This window comes from Schistocerca nitens, chromosome 2, assembly GCF_023898315.1.
Source record: "Schistocerca nitens isolate TAMUIC-IGC-003100 chromosome 2, iqSchNite1.1, whole genome shotgun sequence".
Taxonomy (NCBI): Eukaryota; Metazoa; Arthropoda; class Insecta; order Orthoptera; family Acrididae; genus Schistocerca; species Schistocerca nitens.
In genome coordinates, this window is record NC_064615.1 from 770895868 (window position 1) to 770914033 (window position 18166).

The 18166-nt window shown below is 39.0% G+C and overlaps 1 protein-coding gene across 11 annotated transcripts in view; it reads right to left on the reverse strand.

Annotated features, from left to right (window-relative positions):
- The window catches only part of LOC126237017 (serologically defined colon cancer antigen 8 homolog), a 214136-nt gene that overhangs the window by 45414 nt on the left and 150556 nt on the right, over window positions 1–18166 (reverse strand). For 7 of the 11 annotated variants that reach the window (XM_049946747.1, XM_049946748.1, XM_049946749.1 and 4 more), the window contains one exon: window positions 6544–6661. The exons of the other annotated variants lie outside the window; for them this stretch is intronic. In XM_049946747.1, coding sequence (XP_049802704.1) covers window positions 6544–6661 — 118 coding nt within the window. The remainder of the gene's footprint in view (window positions 1–6543; window positions 6662–18166) is intronic. 11 annotated transcript variants of the gene reach the window in all.

The following is an 18166-nucleotide window of genomic DNA, read 5'->3' on the forward strand; positions in this document are numbered from 1 at the left end:
CTTGGAATGGAAAGGACCAGAATCTCCAAGACCAAAAAAACTGTGCAGGCAGAAAAACCATGCCAAGACATTGCTTACTGTTTTCTTTGATTCAAAAGAAATTACCCATAAAGAATTCATTCCAGAAGGTCAAATGCTGAATGCAGATTACTACTTGGATTTTTTAAATTGTTTATGGGAGGAGAGGATTGTTCAGGTTAAATCTGAATACCAAAATCAAGGAATAGGGCGATCGTATCGTGGTGATTGAACACCCTCCTTATTCACCTCATTTGTCTCTGTGTGACTACTGGTTATTTTCCAAAGCTGAATATGGCAATGAAAGTGTTCTGATGCAATTTCAAATATCTAGGAGGCTACAACCATGGTACTGGAGGCATATTCAAAGGCTGAGTATCAGAACTGTTTCAAACAATTTAATTTTTCCAATGTTTCCAGTTGTCCACAGACTCACAAGGAGTCCATTTTAAATAAAAAGTCATGTAAACTAAATGTAAACATCTAGTGTTTTATTTCACATCAGTCATCTTCTTTGTGTGATGGAATTTCTACAGTGGAGGCACCAAGTAATGAATAGCCAGAAGTAAAAGGTGAATGTAAGCGAAGTGTGGATTTCAGAAGACCATGGACAGAAGTTGAGTATACACTACAAAAATATTTATTGAGAGACTAAAACAGCAACAAAGAAGCATGAAAAGTCTTTCAAATTTCCTAATTCTTTATATATACAAATAACAGTCACCCTCTAAGACTAAGTGCCGAACAAAGTAAGCTTTCCCGTACCATCATAGCAGATATCTGGATAATAAAAGAAGATTTATGATGACAGATCAGAAATAGATTATACACATAATATATTAAATACATTAGAATGATGATAACAGCTACAAAGATCTTTATATTTCCACATGAACAAGCTTATAATTGAAATTGTGATTTCTGAGTCATTACCTAATCATTACTTAACAATAATATGGCATCCTGTCGTACTTTTTACAAATGCACTGTTTCTCACTAATGTTTGTGCATTGCAACACCAAGGAGGACACATTGGACTGAAATGAACTTTACACCACAGATCAGACACCTAACAATACACAAATTATTACTGTTACAAAACTGTACGTGTTCTCTGACTTTGAGAATATCATGTGGTGTGAAAGCCCTCATGTACCTTCTGGATATGTTTCTGGGGAACTGGAAGACCATACAAATCAAGCTGCTGACCAACCATACGAGCAACATGTCTGCAAATATGCAGGCAAGTGAGCTATGGTACCTCTGTTCTTTGAAGAGTACTTGCATGTTCATCATCACATGTTGCCAGGCACTCTCTTTCTGAATATGACATGCGAAGTTCTCTGAAGGAGGAGTCAAGATTGTAAATTGTACTCAGTGCACTCTACTAAATTACACTTGGCATTTGCTTGTCATGGAGAGTCGTACACATTTTATGTCATTATTGTACAGCAGGTTGAAGTGGGACTTGACAGACAGAATTACATTTTGTGACTCGACATAACAGCAATAATGTTCAGAGGCCCATTGTAGTCTGTTTCAATTTCTTGTTAAAGCATTACATTTTGCAGCTTAACATAACAGCAATAATATTCACAGACCCACTGCAGCCTGAATGTTGGAGGTCAACACAATTTGCAAGTCCAGCCTACAGCAGATAGTATCAAACTGTTGATGCAGAAAGGATCACCAAATGGCGCAGTGATCACTGTTCAGTTAACAATCTTTTAGAGCCATGCAAACAAACTTATGGCCATCTTATGTTATGATCACTGTGTGGTCCAGTACCCAATGATTAATGTGTACAATTCAATCCATTGATCCGCATAGACATGCATTTTTGTCATAGGAGCATGCCCTGTATGAACCAAAGTATCGTAACTGCTAAAACAATTCACTGTAGAGAGAACAGTCTACAGCCTTAATTCACTCAAATGTCCATACTGTGCTCTCCAAGGCTGACAATGTATATTGGCACTTTCTTTCATAATTTACCCTCATTTGATGGCTCTTCATTCATTGAACTCAGTTCAACATCTCCCTTTTCAATTTCACAAATGACGGTTCTGTTGCATTTAAATGTAAGTCACTTGTTACAGTAATTCTGTACTGTATGTACAATGTTCTACACAGCCACAGAGTTTGGAATCATTTAAACATTTTTTTCTTGATATGACATTTTCACAAAACTCAATCTATGTATCTCTTAGGACTTACCAAGCAGTATTTGTAATAACCAGTTGTAATAAATCCAAAATCTTTGAAATTCAATGTCCTCTTTAATCCTTTGCGCATTCTGTAATTTATTTATTCAGTGTTTTAATCTTCTTTCACTTCTCACAGAGCTCCAATCTCGTTTTCCTCTTCACGTTCAAACACGTTCCTTACATTTGTTTTATATGTCATTTACAACTCAGGATGTTCTCATGTAATGAATGAAGATGCCTACCTACACTGATAAAAGTAAACGTATAGAGCAATGTTTGAGTCATAAACCTTAAGTCCCATTACTTTGTCTTCCATGTGAAATTCTGGAGAAACCACAGAAATAAACATCAGCACTTCCTAGTGAGGATTTGAATGTCATTTACCTCACACATGACCGCAGTATCTTAAACATTGTTAGCACACTTGGTACTTTACTTTCATAATACTACTGGTTATAGCATTAACTTAACCCCTTCAACATATTTTCTTCCAATATATAAAATTTCTGCCAATTTCAACAACTTTTTTATTTTTCTGTAAGTTCTACCTTAAAAAATTACTTGTTGGATTATAACAATTTCTTCTGCAGTTTGACGTAACTGGCCACATATGATAAAATGGGCTATAATATGCAAAGGTGAAGTTCCCAAATGTCGTTGACAAGGAAAGGAGCTTAGAATGTATTGTCAAACTGAATTTATGGACATCAAATATGAGATATTGTCTTGGTTAAAAGGAAAGAATTAATGACAGTGAAATCTTTACCAGAAACATTCTGGCATTCACCAAAACTGATTTAGAGAGACTGGTGAAAACTGAAACCATAATGTCTGGATGAGGATTTGAATATAGCTGCCCCTGAATTTGCATCCAATGCCGTAACCACAGGTCTACAGCACATGGACTAGCAAGCAGAGCCTGTTGGTGTATATACATGCTGTGTGGTTTTTATCTGTATAATGGATGATTACCCATATAAGCATATCACTGTATGAAGATGTCTTTTTTAATGCAATGAATGAACTGTACAATATTTACAGCAAACACAAATTGAAAGCACATATGCATTTTAAGCATTCATGAATGACAAACTCGTTTTTGAAACATGCAACATATGCATTAATTGTAACTTTATGAAACTGTAACTGATTATTAATAATCTTTACATGTCTGCAAAAGGGTGGCTTATGCCAACCTTGAAATTAGCTAATCTGACTGCGTCACTCATATCACCATTAAACCGAAAGCTACTTTATATTGATACTTTAACGCTATTCTGCGTCTCTATAAAAATGCTGTGTGCTTCACTACCAAGCAAGCTATAACTATGTAGTAATTAAAAGTATTTTCTTTTTTGGCAAATATAAGCCAGAATATAAATTTTATATTTTTTCAGTTCATCACAAAATAGTTTCACCAAAAACTTACAGGGGAGGTGAGCTATGCAAAACTTGAGGTCATTTCCCAACCAATAGATCCTATCTGATTTTCACAGCAGCTGTTTTCCACATCTACTACAGAAACAGATTAGTTTTACATGTAGATGTACCATTTTTAAGTGCAGCCAACACAATATTCTTATCTTTAATATAAAGCTTTTATTTTTTGGTGTTATCTGTAACCCCCCGCCCCCCCCCCCCCACCACATCACATCAATTCGAACTTGAAGTACATTTCCTCATTCTATAATCTGTTATAATCTGTTATTCCTTCCAACAAAAAAACTAGGTACTGAACTGAAAGATACGTTGGGCACATATCTGTAGAATTCCAAATCCAGAAACTTTATTATACTTCAGTTAAAATAACTTTTTGATTGACTTTTCAGTGAGACAATTGGTAGGAGCAATGCTTCAGCTAAAAGCAGCTTTTTCTAAGGTTCCACATGCTTGCTGTGTAGCCTGTTTAGCAGATATGTGCGAGGCCTCACCACATCAGGCAGATTACGCAAAGTGGGAAGGTGAGACCAAAATATGGAATGATGTCTGTATATCAACAAATAATGTTTTAATGCAAATTAAGTAAAGCTATATCCATTGCTAAAGTATATTCATAAATGTTTTAGTCTCTGCATCGAATGCATATAACTGCTATTTTCAAATTGGTGTTTTCCTAACTATGCAGCCTTTATCAGGTACCTTTTGCGCTAAAAATATTGATTCTTTTGTATCTTCTACTTTCAAATCAGTCTGACAATGAGGTGGTTATCCTTTCTTTATCAGTATTAAATATTATGGCGCTTTAAAATTAAGCTGCCTACCAAACTGTATTTAGATAGTTTACAATGAAATATGTGGTCACCGAATACTTTATGTGTGGCTTGATTATGTCACATGCTTCTGCATACAAAATGTATTTAACAGATCAAAATTGTTTTTGTAGTGGTAAGGAAAACCACATCTCAGACGATCTGGAGTAAATATACCGGGTGATCAAAAAGTCAGTATAAATTTGAAAACTGAATAAATCATGGAATAAGGTAGATAGAGAGGTACAAATTGACACACATGCTTGGAATGATATGGGGTTTTATTAGAATCAAAAAAATAGAAAAGTTCAAAAAATGCCCGACAGATGGCGCTTCATCTGATCAGAATAGCAATAATTAGCATAAAAAATTAAGACAAAGCAAAGATGATGTTCTTTATAGGTAATGTTCAATATATCCACCATCATTCCTCAAAAATAGCTGTAGTCGAGGAATAATGTTGTGAACAGCACCGTAAAGCATGTCTGGAGTTATGGTGAGGCATTGGCGTCGGATGTTGTCTTTCAGCATCCCTAGAGATGTTGGTCGATCACGATACACTTGCGACTTCAGGTAACCCCAAAGCCAATAATTACACGGACTGTGGTCTAGGAACATGGGAGGCCAAGCACGACGAAATTGGTGGCTGAGCACACGATCTTCACCAAACGACGCGCAAAAGAGATCTTTCATGCGTCATTTTGTGAACTTAGCTTTTTTTTTTGTTCTAATAAAACCCCATGTCATTCCAAGCATGTGTGTCATTTTTTACCTCTCTCTCTACATTATTCCCTGGTTTATTAAGTTTTTGAATTTATACTGACTTTTTGATCACCTGGTATTTGATATAACATCATACTTGAAGCTATTCTCGTGCTATGCTCAATCCACTAATGTGTTATCTGTTTCATAGGTGCTTTACCAAATCAGAGACAGCCACAACTGAGATTTACATTGCATTAACAGGCACTTTCATTTGTTTCAGGAGTCAAATGGTGACAAACTTTTGTAGAACAGTGGTTTATTTATCTACAGCAGTCATACCATCCTCAGTATTTCATAATTAGTTTGAGATAAAGAAATAAGATTCTGAAAAACCATGGTATGCAAAGGGTGGGTATTTTTCTATTTGTTTAACACTTGAAATCTTTTTTATTTACTGTGATACAGGAGCAACAATAGGTTTTTCCCTTCAATAAAATATTTATCTTTTCAAAGTCATTCAACAGCTCATGAAGAGTACAATGATACAGCACTATTGACAACAAAACTTTTTGCACAACAAATACTTGGTTCCATGTCACTGGCCATCCGATAATCTTTCTTTTCAAGTCTACACAGAAATTTGGCACTTCATGACATTTATTGTATGAGACTTAACACTAGCCTAATGGTTATTATTCACCCTTAAATATGTGATTATGATATCAAGGTATGTATTGCACATAATAGAGAAGCTGTCCCTACAGCCACCATTCCTACTGCCCTCCACAATACCAATGACAACAATTTGCAAGTAAAAGTTTTGTTTCAGTTGATGTACTCATGCAACTACTGATCACGAGTGCAGAGCAGATTGCATACTACCTGCCAACACTATTGTCTGTCAATCAGAAAGTTATTTTATTCAAGCTCTACCGCCCAAACTAGCGATACATAAATAGATTAACAAATACACCTTCTCTCTCATAGATGGTCCCTTGTACAGCTGTTGGTATAGCCAGGATTTACAAATTAGCATCTGCATACATATTTAGACACTATGATGTGTGGAAAAATCTGAAACACAGCATTGGAGAAATATCAGAAATTTACAATGGTTTTGAAAATAACTGATCTCTTTCGAAACTTTTACATTGCTTCATAGTAATGAAACAAATCTGGATATTGTTCATGTAGAAACAGAAAGGGGCAAAGCTGAAGGGCTATCTCAACAGAAATATCGGACAAACAGGCATAATGTTATCTCCCTTTCCCTATGTTTCATATATGCGAGAAAGTGGAAAAAGGACAGCATGCAGGAGGAAGGAAATGCTCTTTTCTATGGGGAAATACTGTGCATTCCTTACTTGTGTCGTGCAGAGGAATCTTCCAGCTTCTTTGTTAGAGAATGACACTCCTCTCTCAGTTTTTCCATGACTAGATTCTGGGACTGAATCATACCTTCTAGTTCAGCAACAGTTTTGACTGAAATGAGATTTAGAATAATCTCATTTTCTTCATATTTATTACAACACAGAAACTGTGTTTTGTTTCCAGTCAACAAGTGATTGACTCATTTAACAATGTTCATCAGAAATTTACTTAGCAAACACAAAAATAATTATATTGTACATTTCCAGTGTCCCATGTACGAGGGACATTCAATATTAGAGAGACAAACTGGTGTTGTGGGAGGGAGGGAGGGAGGGGGGGGGGGGGAACTGAGTACTTTTACAAAATGAGACTTTTACTACTTCTCAACACAATCCACACCAATATTAAAACACTTGCCCCAATGATGAACGCTGGCCGGAGTGGCCGTGCGGTTCTAGGCGCTAGTGTCTGGAACCGAACGACCGCTACGGTCGCAGGTTCGATTCCTCCTGTGGGCATGGATGTATGTTATGTCCTTAGGTTAGTTAGGTTTAATTAGTTCTAAGTTCTAGGCGACTGATGACCTCAGAAGTTAAGTCGCATAGTGCTCAGAGCCATTTGAACAATTTTTTGAACCCAATGATGAACAAGGTTTTTTTTATTTTTTTAAATATATATTTCATGGAAAGAAATCTTTGCCTTGTTGTTTGAGCGACGTTTCCACAAATTATTTCACCTCCTCATTGCAGCTGAATTTTTTCCCCATGTAATGCCCCCTTAAGTGTACCAAACAAATAAAAATCTTGTTTAGAAAAGGCTCACCTTTCCTTTCACAGCATTCTTTCAAATCAATACACATTTTGCATCTTGTTTCCTATAGCTGTTGCATTAACTCTTTTGGGACCCACCTTGTGCTAGTTTTGCTGCACCTGATCTTGTTACTAACAACGTTATGAACTGTGCCAACACTTACTGCAACTGTTTTTTCTCCACACATCAAAAAAAGTTTTGCATCACTTCAGTTCCTAGAGTTCCAGAACCTATACAGAAAATTGGAATAGAGATAAACATAAACATCATTTCCACCCTTTTTATTGCTCATGAAAACCACACATTGCATGTTGTACCACCATACAGTGAGACCTTCAGAGGTGGTGGTCCAGATTGCTTTACACACAGGTACCTCTAATATGCAATAAAATGTCCACTTGCATTGATGCACGCCTGTATTTGTCATGGCATACTATTCACAAGTTCATCAAGGCACTGTTGGTCCATGTTGTCCCACTCCTCAATGGCGATTCGGCGTAGATCCCTCAGACTGGTTGGTGGGTTATGTCATCCATAAACAGCCCATTTCCATCTATCCCAGGCATGTTCAATAAGGTTCATGTCTGGATGTCTGGAGAGCACGCTGGCCACTCTAATTGAGCGATGTCATTATCCTGAAGGAAGTCATTCACAAGATGTGCATGAGTGGGGTGTGAATTGTCGCCCATCAAGACGAATGCCTTGCCAATATGCTGTTGATATGGTTGCACTATTGGTCGGAGAATGGCATTCACATATCGACAAGCTGTTACGGGGCCTTCCATGACCACCAGCGGCATATGTCGGCCCCACATAATGCCACCCCAAAACAGCTGGGAACCCCCATCTTGCTGCACTTTCTCGACAGTGTGTCTAAGGCATTCAGCCTGACCGGGTTGCCTCTAAGCATGTCTCTGAAGATTGTCTGGTTGAAGGCATATGCGACACTCATTGGTGAAGAGAATGTGATGCCAATTCTGAGCAGTCCATTTGGCATGGTGTTAGGGCCATCTGTACTGCACTGCATGGTGTCGTGGTTGCAAAGATGGACCTTACCATGGATGAAGGAAGGGAAGTTGCGCATCAAGGAGCTTATTGCACACAGTTTAAGTCGTAACATGACATCCTATGGCTGCACGAAAAGAATTATTCAATATGGTGGCATTGCTGTCAGGGTTCCTCTGAGTCATAATCCGCAGGCAACCGTTATCCATTTTAGTAGTAGCCCTTGGGCAGCCTGAGCGAGACATGTCATCGACAGTTCCTGTCTCTCTATCTCATCCATGCCCGAACAACATCGCTTTAGTTCACTCCGAGACGCCTGGACACTTCCCTTGTTGAAAGTCCTTCCTGGCACAAAGTAACAATGCAGATGCGATCGACCATGGTATTGATCGTCTAGGCATGGTTGAACTACAGACAACACGAGCCGTGTACCTCCTTCGTGGTGGAATGACTGGAACTGATCGGCTTTCCGACCCCTTCCGTCTAATAGGCACTGCTCATGCATGGCTGTTTACATCTTTGGGCAGGTTTAGTGACATCTCTGAACAGTCAAAGGGACTGTCTCTATGATACAATGTCCACAGTCAATGTCTATCTTCAGAAGTTTTGGGAACTGGGGTGATGCAAAACTTTTTTTGATGTGTGTATATGTTTAACATCAGTCTTTACAAACAATATTGTCAATGTGTGTTTCGATCTAAGCAGTTGATACTTAAATTGGCTGGCCAGGACACTGCACATCATCAGTCACTGAGAGTTGGCCATTTCTGAACTGTTCCACCCACCTATAAAAATTTATGCTGTTCACACAACTTTCACAATATTGTAAAATCTTTTGAGAAAAGATTTTATTTGGCTTTCACCTTCAGGGAGAAGAAAAAAAAACCAGATCACTGAACATTGTTCAAGTAATGCGGAAATTTAGCAGATTCACAGTTGTTAAATGCAATATTGAGGTTACAGACAAAACAATTTTCATCCATCAGCTTAAGTCATGAAAGTACAAAATTTCTCCTACAAACTGTTTCACTTCTACATCAATTTGGCTCCTTAATTATTGAATGTCCCTTGTACTTTTGCCAAAGACACTGACATGCAAATCGTCCAACAACATGTCTGTTCAGTTCATACCCAGAAGTCTCTCCTCTTATATCTGGACCAAATCATTTTAAACTGAGTGAAGGTGACAGTAAAAAAAACAATGAACTCTGTTGAAACAAAATAATTAGTAACAAACTGCAAATAACTAGTCTACTGTTTTACAATGTAATATGTTTGGCAGGACTAGGGAAGGGTGAGCAGGACACTGCATGAAGTTCATCATGCCTGAATGTGTAAATTGTGAGGATAAAAATTGTTTATTGTGTGTACAATATATATCTTTGTACCGGTTCTCTCAAATCATTATGTACATCATATATCAAGTTACTATCTGCTAAGTCCACCATGCTATCTTGAAAGCTAGTACTGTCCCCCCCACCCCCCTCCCAACTCAACATGATCATCACAAAAAAGCAATCAGTGGGCTAGACCCCATGTTAAAATTTTTAAGACACTACAATGAACAAGCATTATGTCACACATTAATTTCTAAAAGAGAAAGTCAAATTCACTATTGTGACTTTTTTCACAAAAACATACAACATATATATGTTTCTAGCTTTCTCAAATCTTCTAATTTAAAATTTGTTAATTTTCACACAATTTAAACATAAAACTGAAACAGTTACAATCAAAAGCTAAGACAGTCAAAAATTTTTGCTATTGACAAAATATTGCCACTGAAACAGAAGAAATTCCATTTTATGGAATTACTCTAATTTCTTAATAATAAGTTCAATGTCTTAGATACAGAATCAAATTACAAACATCAGAAACACAATTTCCAGAAACAAATGTACTAGTATTACAAAAGTGACCTAATGAAACTGTTTTGGTACAACACGATCTTAAGGAAGAAAAAAATGGCGGAAATGGGGTGAGGAGGGCAGGAGGGAGTGGGCAGAGACTTGTCACAAAAATACATACCACTGACTCAGCAATTTTGCACACACACACACAGATAACAATAATTGTGTATTAATTAAGTAATTATGAAAGTTAATGAAGATACAGAAGTTTCTACAGTCACAAGAAAATGCTAGTAGCTGTAAATTTCAATTTTTAATCAGTAGATCAACTGACTAGTGACAGTTATAGATTGTTGAACAAACCAGTTTACAGCTTTCAATGATAAATTCATAAATAACAGATGAATTAAATATGCAGTTTCCAACAAAGGTGGTGTCACTCACTGATCAGTGTTGAAGAGATCTGCAGTAACATTTTTGGCCCAAGGCAAATTCAGGGGGCACTGACAAGTCAGTCACCATGTCCCAGAGCAGTATTTACAGGAATGCATTGAACGCTTTCATGTTTACTAGAAATCATTGGATTCAGCTCCAGAAAATAGTTCTAAATGTATTTTAAACACGAGTGGTCGATATTAAAATTAAGAAAATGAGAGCTTTAGGAATTTGTGGCAGTCATATTACAAGCTGAAGATGATATGATGTTAGCTGTAGCGAGGCTACTTCATTTGTTTTGATGCACTTAGCAGTATATCACAGATGAGATTATGGTACAAACTACGAGGATCATTCAATAGATAATGCTCCGATTTTTTTACAGCCATTAATACACATAGAAGAAAATGTCTTTTTTAGGTGCATAAATCTGATGTTACTTCTGCACTTGTGCAACATTTCAAACTATTCCGACATGTGGAGGAGCAATTTTGAACCATCAAAAAGGTGCTAAAATGCACTTTGGGGAACATCCATAAACATTTGTGTGCAGTGCACAGTAATGATGAAGTTGATATGAGTACTGTTGGACGACAGGTAAAGAGAATTAAAGTATCACAAAGTGCAGAAACTGAGCTACATGATCAGCCACATTCTGAGTGTTGTGCCACAGTTAGTGCTTCCGATAGGGTGAAGAGCACAGATGCCACAGACCACATGTTTTAAAGAAGATCTATTTCGTCTCAACTGTTGGAGCAGTTTGGAGGCCAATACAGAGGCCTTTATGACACAGATCATTATAGGTGACACAACCTGGATGCATTGAGCCAGAAAGAAAACTGCAGTCACCCAAAAGAAATAAATTCAAGAAAGCTCCCTCTGCTGGCAAAGTCATGATTACAGTCTTCTGGAATAATGGTGGTGTCATTCTTATGGATGTGTTGCCAAAAGGCTCAGCCATTTGTTCAGAGGCATATGTGAAGACTGAACAAACTCAAGAACCGGTTTCTAAAAATGTTTGATTTGACAATAATCAAATAGAAATCTTGCTCCAACAAGACAATGCATGCCCACACACATCGCTGCCTCATTCGTCATATAGCCCAGACCTGGCTATCTCGGACTTCCATCTGCTTGGGCCACTTCAGGATTCTCTATGTGAGACACAATTTGAAGATGACACAGCAAAAACATAGCTACAAGCACAGTACAAGAACTTCCACCAGCAAAAAATACATGGTCTTTCACGACACTGGCATAAAGCAATAGTACATGATGGAGACAATGCAGAAAAATAATACACATAAATGAAATCTCAGCTGATACAGTCCACAGATTCTAGCTCTTCGGAATAAGTATGTTCTGAGGGGAGGGGGGGGGGGGAGAGGAAAAAAAAATGTGGAGCATTACTTACTGGCTGACCCCCATACATTAGATGGAGTGAGAGAAGAAAACATGGCTAAATTTCATTGACATGTGACAGGAACAGCTAGATTCACATTCTTTTCTTTGTTTATGCCAGTCTCTATAAAAACTGAGTACTATCTTCAGATTTAAAACTAAAATATTTTCTATGACTGTGGTCATACTCATACTGAGACTTCTTCTTCCAATAATCCCACCTAGAATGGGTTGTGCTGTACTCTAGATTTGGCAGTATTTATTATTATTATTATTATTATAAAACTTTGTGGCCATGTGCCCTTCCTTTTGGTGCAGCCATCAGCTACACAAAGTAGGAAAGACATGTGCAGCCACCTGTCTTTGAACTGTGTACACTTCTCTGTGTGTGACTAAAATTTTAGCCGTTTGTGTATAGTATTTTCTGAGGCGGAGATGTGAGGTAGTCAAAACTGTGGCACAGAATGTGATTCCGCTGTCCCAGTAGTGAGTGTCACTGAGTTATGAGAGGTGTACTCCTTTGTGGCCGGACAGTAGGCATATGGGAGGTGGTAGGTAAACGGAGAGATGAAGTGCAGGAGGTCTGTTTCTGGACAAGGTTGAGAGGGTAATTTCAATTAGTGAAGGCCTCAGTGGGACCATTGGAGAGGGTCTGTTTAACACCACAGACATGATTACCACAGGTGACTACTAGGCTGCATGGAAAGGACTTCTTGGTATGAAATTGATGACAGCTATCGAAGTGGAGGTATTGTAGGTGGTTGGTAAGTTTCATCTGAACAGAGCTTCTGATGTAGTCGTCCTTGAGGTGGAGGTCAACAACACCAAGAAAGATGGCTTGTCGGGTTGAGGAGACCCAGATGAAGCGAATGGGGGAGAAGGTTTTGAGGAACTGGAGGAATGTGGATAGGGTGTCCTCACTCTGGGTCCAGATCACGAAGATGTCATCCATGAATCTGAACCAGGTGAGAGGTTTTAGACTCTGAGCAATTAGAAAGAAACCTTCTACATGACCCATGAGAAGGTTGACATAGGACAGTGCCATGTGGGTGTCCATTGCTGTACCACAGATTTGTTTGTAGCTCAGGCCTTCAAATGAAATGTAAATGTGCTCGAGGACAAAGGCTCCACCATTGTGGTTATGAACGGCAGGGATTACTTGGTGGAGGGTATCCACTGGCTGTCAGATATGTCCACCTACAAACGCTGCCACTGTGAACCCCTTCCAGGAAGTCCAGCAGGATCTCTAGACCCTTCTCAAACCATTATGTCCATCCCAGAACCTCTCCCCTGATTCTACCTCTCTCCTCACCCCACCATGCCATGCACTTCTACCTCCTACATGCTTCCCATAGTTCATAAGCTGAACCACCCAGGATGTCACATTGTAGCTCGTTACTGTGCTCCCAATGAGAATGTCTCTGCTCTCGTATACCAACATCTTCATTCTATAACACATATCCTACCCTTATATATAGAAGACACCAATCATTTTCTCTACCAACTCTCCACAGTTCCTGTTCCTTTACCACCCAGCAGCCTATTTGTCACCATCCATGCCCCTTCCCTCCACACTAACATCCCAAATGCCCATGGCATTGCACTTTTGAACACTACCTTTCCAATTGCCTGTCAGACTCCAGGCCTACAACCTCCTTCCAGATCAGCATGATCAACTATATCTTCACCCACAACTACTTCTCCTTTGAAGGTGTAACCTACAAACAAATTTGTGGTATAGCAATGGGCACCCGCATGTCACCATCCTATGCCAACCTATTTGTGGGCCATCTAGAAGAATCCTTCCTAATCACTCAAAATCTGAAACTCATCACCAACTTAAGATTCAGTGAAAATATCTTTGTAATTTGGACTGAGGGTGAAGATGCCTTATCCACATTTCTCCAGAACCTCAACACCTTCTCCCCCATTTGCTTCATCTGGTTCTCCTCAACCCAACATGTCACCTTCCCTGATGCTGACCCCTACCTAAAGGATGGCTGCATCACTATCTCCATCCACATCAAACCTACCAATCACCAATAACACCTTCACTCTGACAGCTGCCACCCATTCCATATCAAGAAGTCCCTTCCATACAGCTTAGCCACCCATGGTCATCACATCTGTAGTGACGGACAGCCCTCTCCAAATATGCCAAAGGTCTCACTAAGGCCTTCACAGACTTGAAATTACTCTCCTAATCTTGTCCACAAACACATCCTGTGCCTCTCTCTCCAGTCACATATCACCACCAACACACCCACTGTATGGCCAAAAAGGAGCATGTCTCTTATTAACTCAGTACCACCCAGGACTGGAGCATCTGAATCAAATTCTCCACCAGGGTTTAGACAACCGCATGTCGTGCTGTTAAATAAGGATCTCACCTGCTATCCTCTCCACTCCTACCACATTTGTAATCGCCCCCCGCCCCCCCCCCCCCAAACCTACACATCTTTGTCCATCCCTACCCCACCCCTGCTCACAAACCCTTGCCTCATGGTTCATATCTCTGGAATAAACATAGATGGCAGACCTGTCCCATACATCCTCCACCTAAAACTTACTCCAGTCTGTCAAAGGCATCTCTCATCCCATCAAAGACAGGACTACCTGTGAAAGCAGCCATGTGTTCTACAAATTAAGCTGCAACAACTGTGCTGCTTTTTAAGTGGACATAATAACTAACAAGCTGTCTGTCGACATTTATGGCCACCTCCAAACTGGGTCACTTTCTGAATATCTGCCCAAAACGATTTGCTTCACTTTAATCAATGTTTCACAGCTTGTGCCATCACAACGTGTCCTCCCAACACAAGCTTCTCTGAACTGTGCAGTTGGTAGCTCTCCTTGCAATACATCCTCCGTTCTTGACTTCCACCTTCACTAATCCCTGTCCTCCAACCCTTTCCTGCTCCCACACTAGCACTATCCTTGCCTTCTATTCCCTATTCCACCAACACACCTATTAGTCTTTTCCCTTTCTTTCTGTCTCACCCCCACCCTGCAAGTCTCCCGACTCTGCATCTAGCAGCCCTATCTTGCCTGACCTCAACATGGCCCCACTCGCTCCCACAGCAGCACATCTTCTTTCTCCACCCTACCCTGCTATACTTCCTCCTCCCTGCTCCATGCCTCCACCTTACCCTCTCACCCTCCGATTGCTGCTTATGTCACACACAGGCACAGCTAGCAGTTGGGCCCAAGTAGCTGTGGACAGTAGCCGTGTGTGTGTGTGTGGGGGGGGGGGGGGGGGGGGGTGAATGCACGTGTTTTCTGCTTCTGAAACATGACTTTTTTGTCTGAAAGATAAAAGTCTGCCCCTGTCTGCAGCTCAGTGACTCCTCTATGTGGTGAGTAGCAATCTATCATTTTGATATTATTGTTATTCCATCCTGGACTTGCAATTGTTTGTTCAAGGAATTTTATGAGTACTATGACTTGCAAAGAGTAGAAACTGACACAATTCAATGAAAGAATACAGGAATGTAGTAAACATAATGTGAGAAATCTGACAGCTGAACCACTGTACACCTTTCAAGTCATTTGACTATACATGCAACAATCACCAGAGAATTGATTAAATGGTTTTATTTCTTCAGTATCAAATAAAACACCTCTTTTTAAACTTGTGACATTCTAAATATTTAGAAAATTTATGTGGAAATTAAATGAAACAGTCATTAAAATGTAAGAGAGGCAGAAGTGCAGTGAAACACATTTTTATCGTTAGAACAACATTAGAGGCATCCAGCTGCAGCTGGTTGGTTTCCAGTGGCATCAAAAGGAGATGATAATGTGTTACATGCCTCTTGCAAAATTTCGTTGCTTACTGCTAAATCAGAAAAATAACACACCATTGCTGCCAGCTGAGAGTGAGGTCCTGTGTACTGTATTCCACAAGCTGCCACCTGATGTTATAAGAAAGTCCTTTTAAGCTATAACACAGCACAGAAATGAGTCAATAAGACATACAATGATGCAGAAGGTTCCCTAGATGATTTAACTGAGTTTTCTTTACAGCTTGATGCATACCACTATATTTCATCGAACAATGAGGCTTCACTTTTTGCAGATATTTGTTTCATAAAAGATGAAAAAAATTAAGAGATATTATCCACAAACAAATTTAGAAGCAGATACTAAAGGAGAAACCATATTTGATGTATTGGAACATTATTTTATTAAAAAAGTGGATTCCTCCAGATACTATGGTTTGTTGCTGCTGATGATGCACTGGTATCAAATGTAGCTGTCATGCATTATGCAATTCTCAGAAAATATTTGGTTGCAAAAAGCTTAGTGAATGTCTTCACTGCTTAATGTGGCATGTTATTACAGCAGTTAACTAGATCATATGCAATGCTCTCAGTGGCAGACAGTTTTGAAAACAATGAAGATTTCAATCATTTACCATTGCGTACAAAAGTTTGTTGGCTACCAAATGGTTTTGATGTTGTTGATGTTATGGTCTTCAGACCAGAAACTGGTTTTATGCAGCTCTCCATGATACCCTATCCTGTGCAAACTTCTTTATCTCCAAGTACCTACTGCAACTTACATCCTTCCGAATCTGCTTAGTGCATCATCTATTGGTCTCCCTCTACAATTTTTTACCCCCCACACTGCCCTCCAATACTAAATTGGTGATCCCTTGATGCCTCAGAACATGTCCTACCAACCAATCCCTTCTTCTAGACAAGTTGTATCACAAACTCATTTTCTCCCCAATTCTATTCAGTACCTTCTCATTAGTTAAGTGATCTACCCATCCAATCTTCAGCATTCTTCTGTAGCACCACTTTTCGAAAGCCTCTATTCTCTTCTTGTCTAAACTATTTATCATCCATGTTTCATTTCCATACATGGCTACACTCCATACAAATACTTTCAGAAAAGATTTCCTAACATTTAAATCTATACTTGATGTTAACAAATTTCTCTTGTTCAGAAATGCTTTCCTTGCCATTGCCAGTCTACATTTTATATCCTCTTTCTCCCCAAATAGCAAAACTCATCTACTACCTTTAAGTGTCTCATTTCCTAATCTAATTCCCCCAGCATCACCCGATTTAATTCAACTACATTCCATTATATGGTTTTGTTGATGTTCATCTTATATCCTCCTTTCAAGACACTGTTCATTCTGTTCTACTGCTCTTCCAGGTCCTTTGCTGTCTCTGACAGAATTATGGTGTCATTGGAAAACCTCAAAGTTTTTATATCTTCTCCATGGATTTTAGTTCCTACTCCAAAATTTTCTTTTATTTCATTTACCGCTTGCTCAATATACAGATTGAATAACATTGGGGATAGGCTACAACCCTGTCTTACTCCCTTCCCAACCACTGCTTCCCTTTCATGTCCCTTGACTTTTATAACTGCCGCCTTGTTTCTGTACAAATTGAAAATAGCCTTTTGTTCCCTGTATTTTACCCTTGCCACCTTCAGAATTTGAAAGAGAGTATTCCAGTCAATATTGTCAAAAGCTTTCTCCAAATGCTAGAAATGTAAGTTTGCCTTTCCTTAATCTATCTTATAAGATAAGCCGTAGGGTCAGTATTGCCTCAAGTGTTCCAACATTTCTACTGATCTTCCCCGAGGTTGGCTTCTACCAGTTTTCCCATTAATCTGTAAGGAAATCATGTTAGTATTTTGCAGCCATGACTTATTAAACTAATAACACAGTAATTTGCACACCTGTTAACGCCTGCTTTCTTTGGGATCAGAGTTATTATATTCTTCTTGAAGTCACCTACCTCATAAATCTTGTTCATCAGATGGTAGAGTTTTACTGGGGCTGGCTCTCCCAAGGCTCTCCGTAGTTCTAATGGAATGTTGTCTATTCCCGGGGCCTTGTGCTCTGTCAAACTCGTCACACAGTATCATATCTCCCATTTCATCTTCATCTACGTCCTCTTCCATTTCCATAATATTGCCCTCCAGTAAATCACCCCTGTATAGACCTTTGCATAGAACCAAATGGTACCAATCTAAAAACATTTTCAGACATCTTGGTTTCAGTTGCTAGGAGACAATCTTAATCTCATCAAAACAGAAGAAACTATTTTTGTGTTCATGTCAACACTTGCCTTCCTCTGTCAAAACAAAT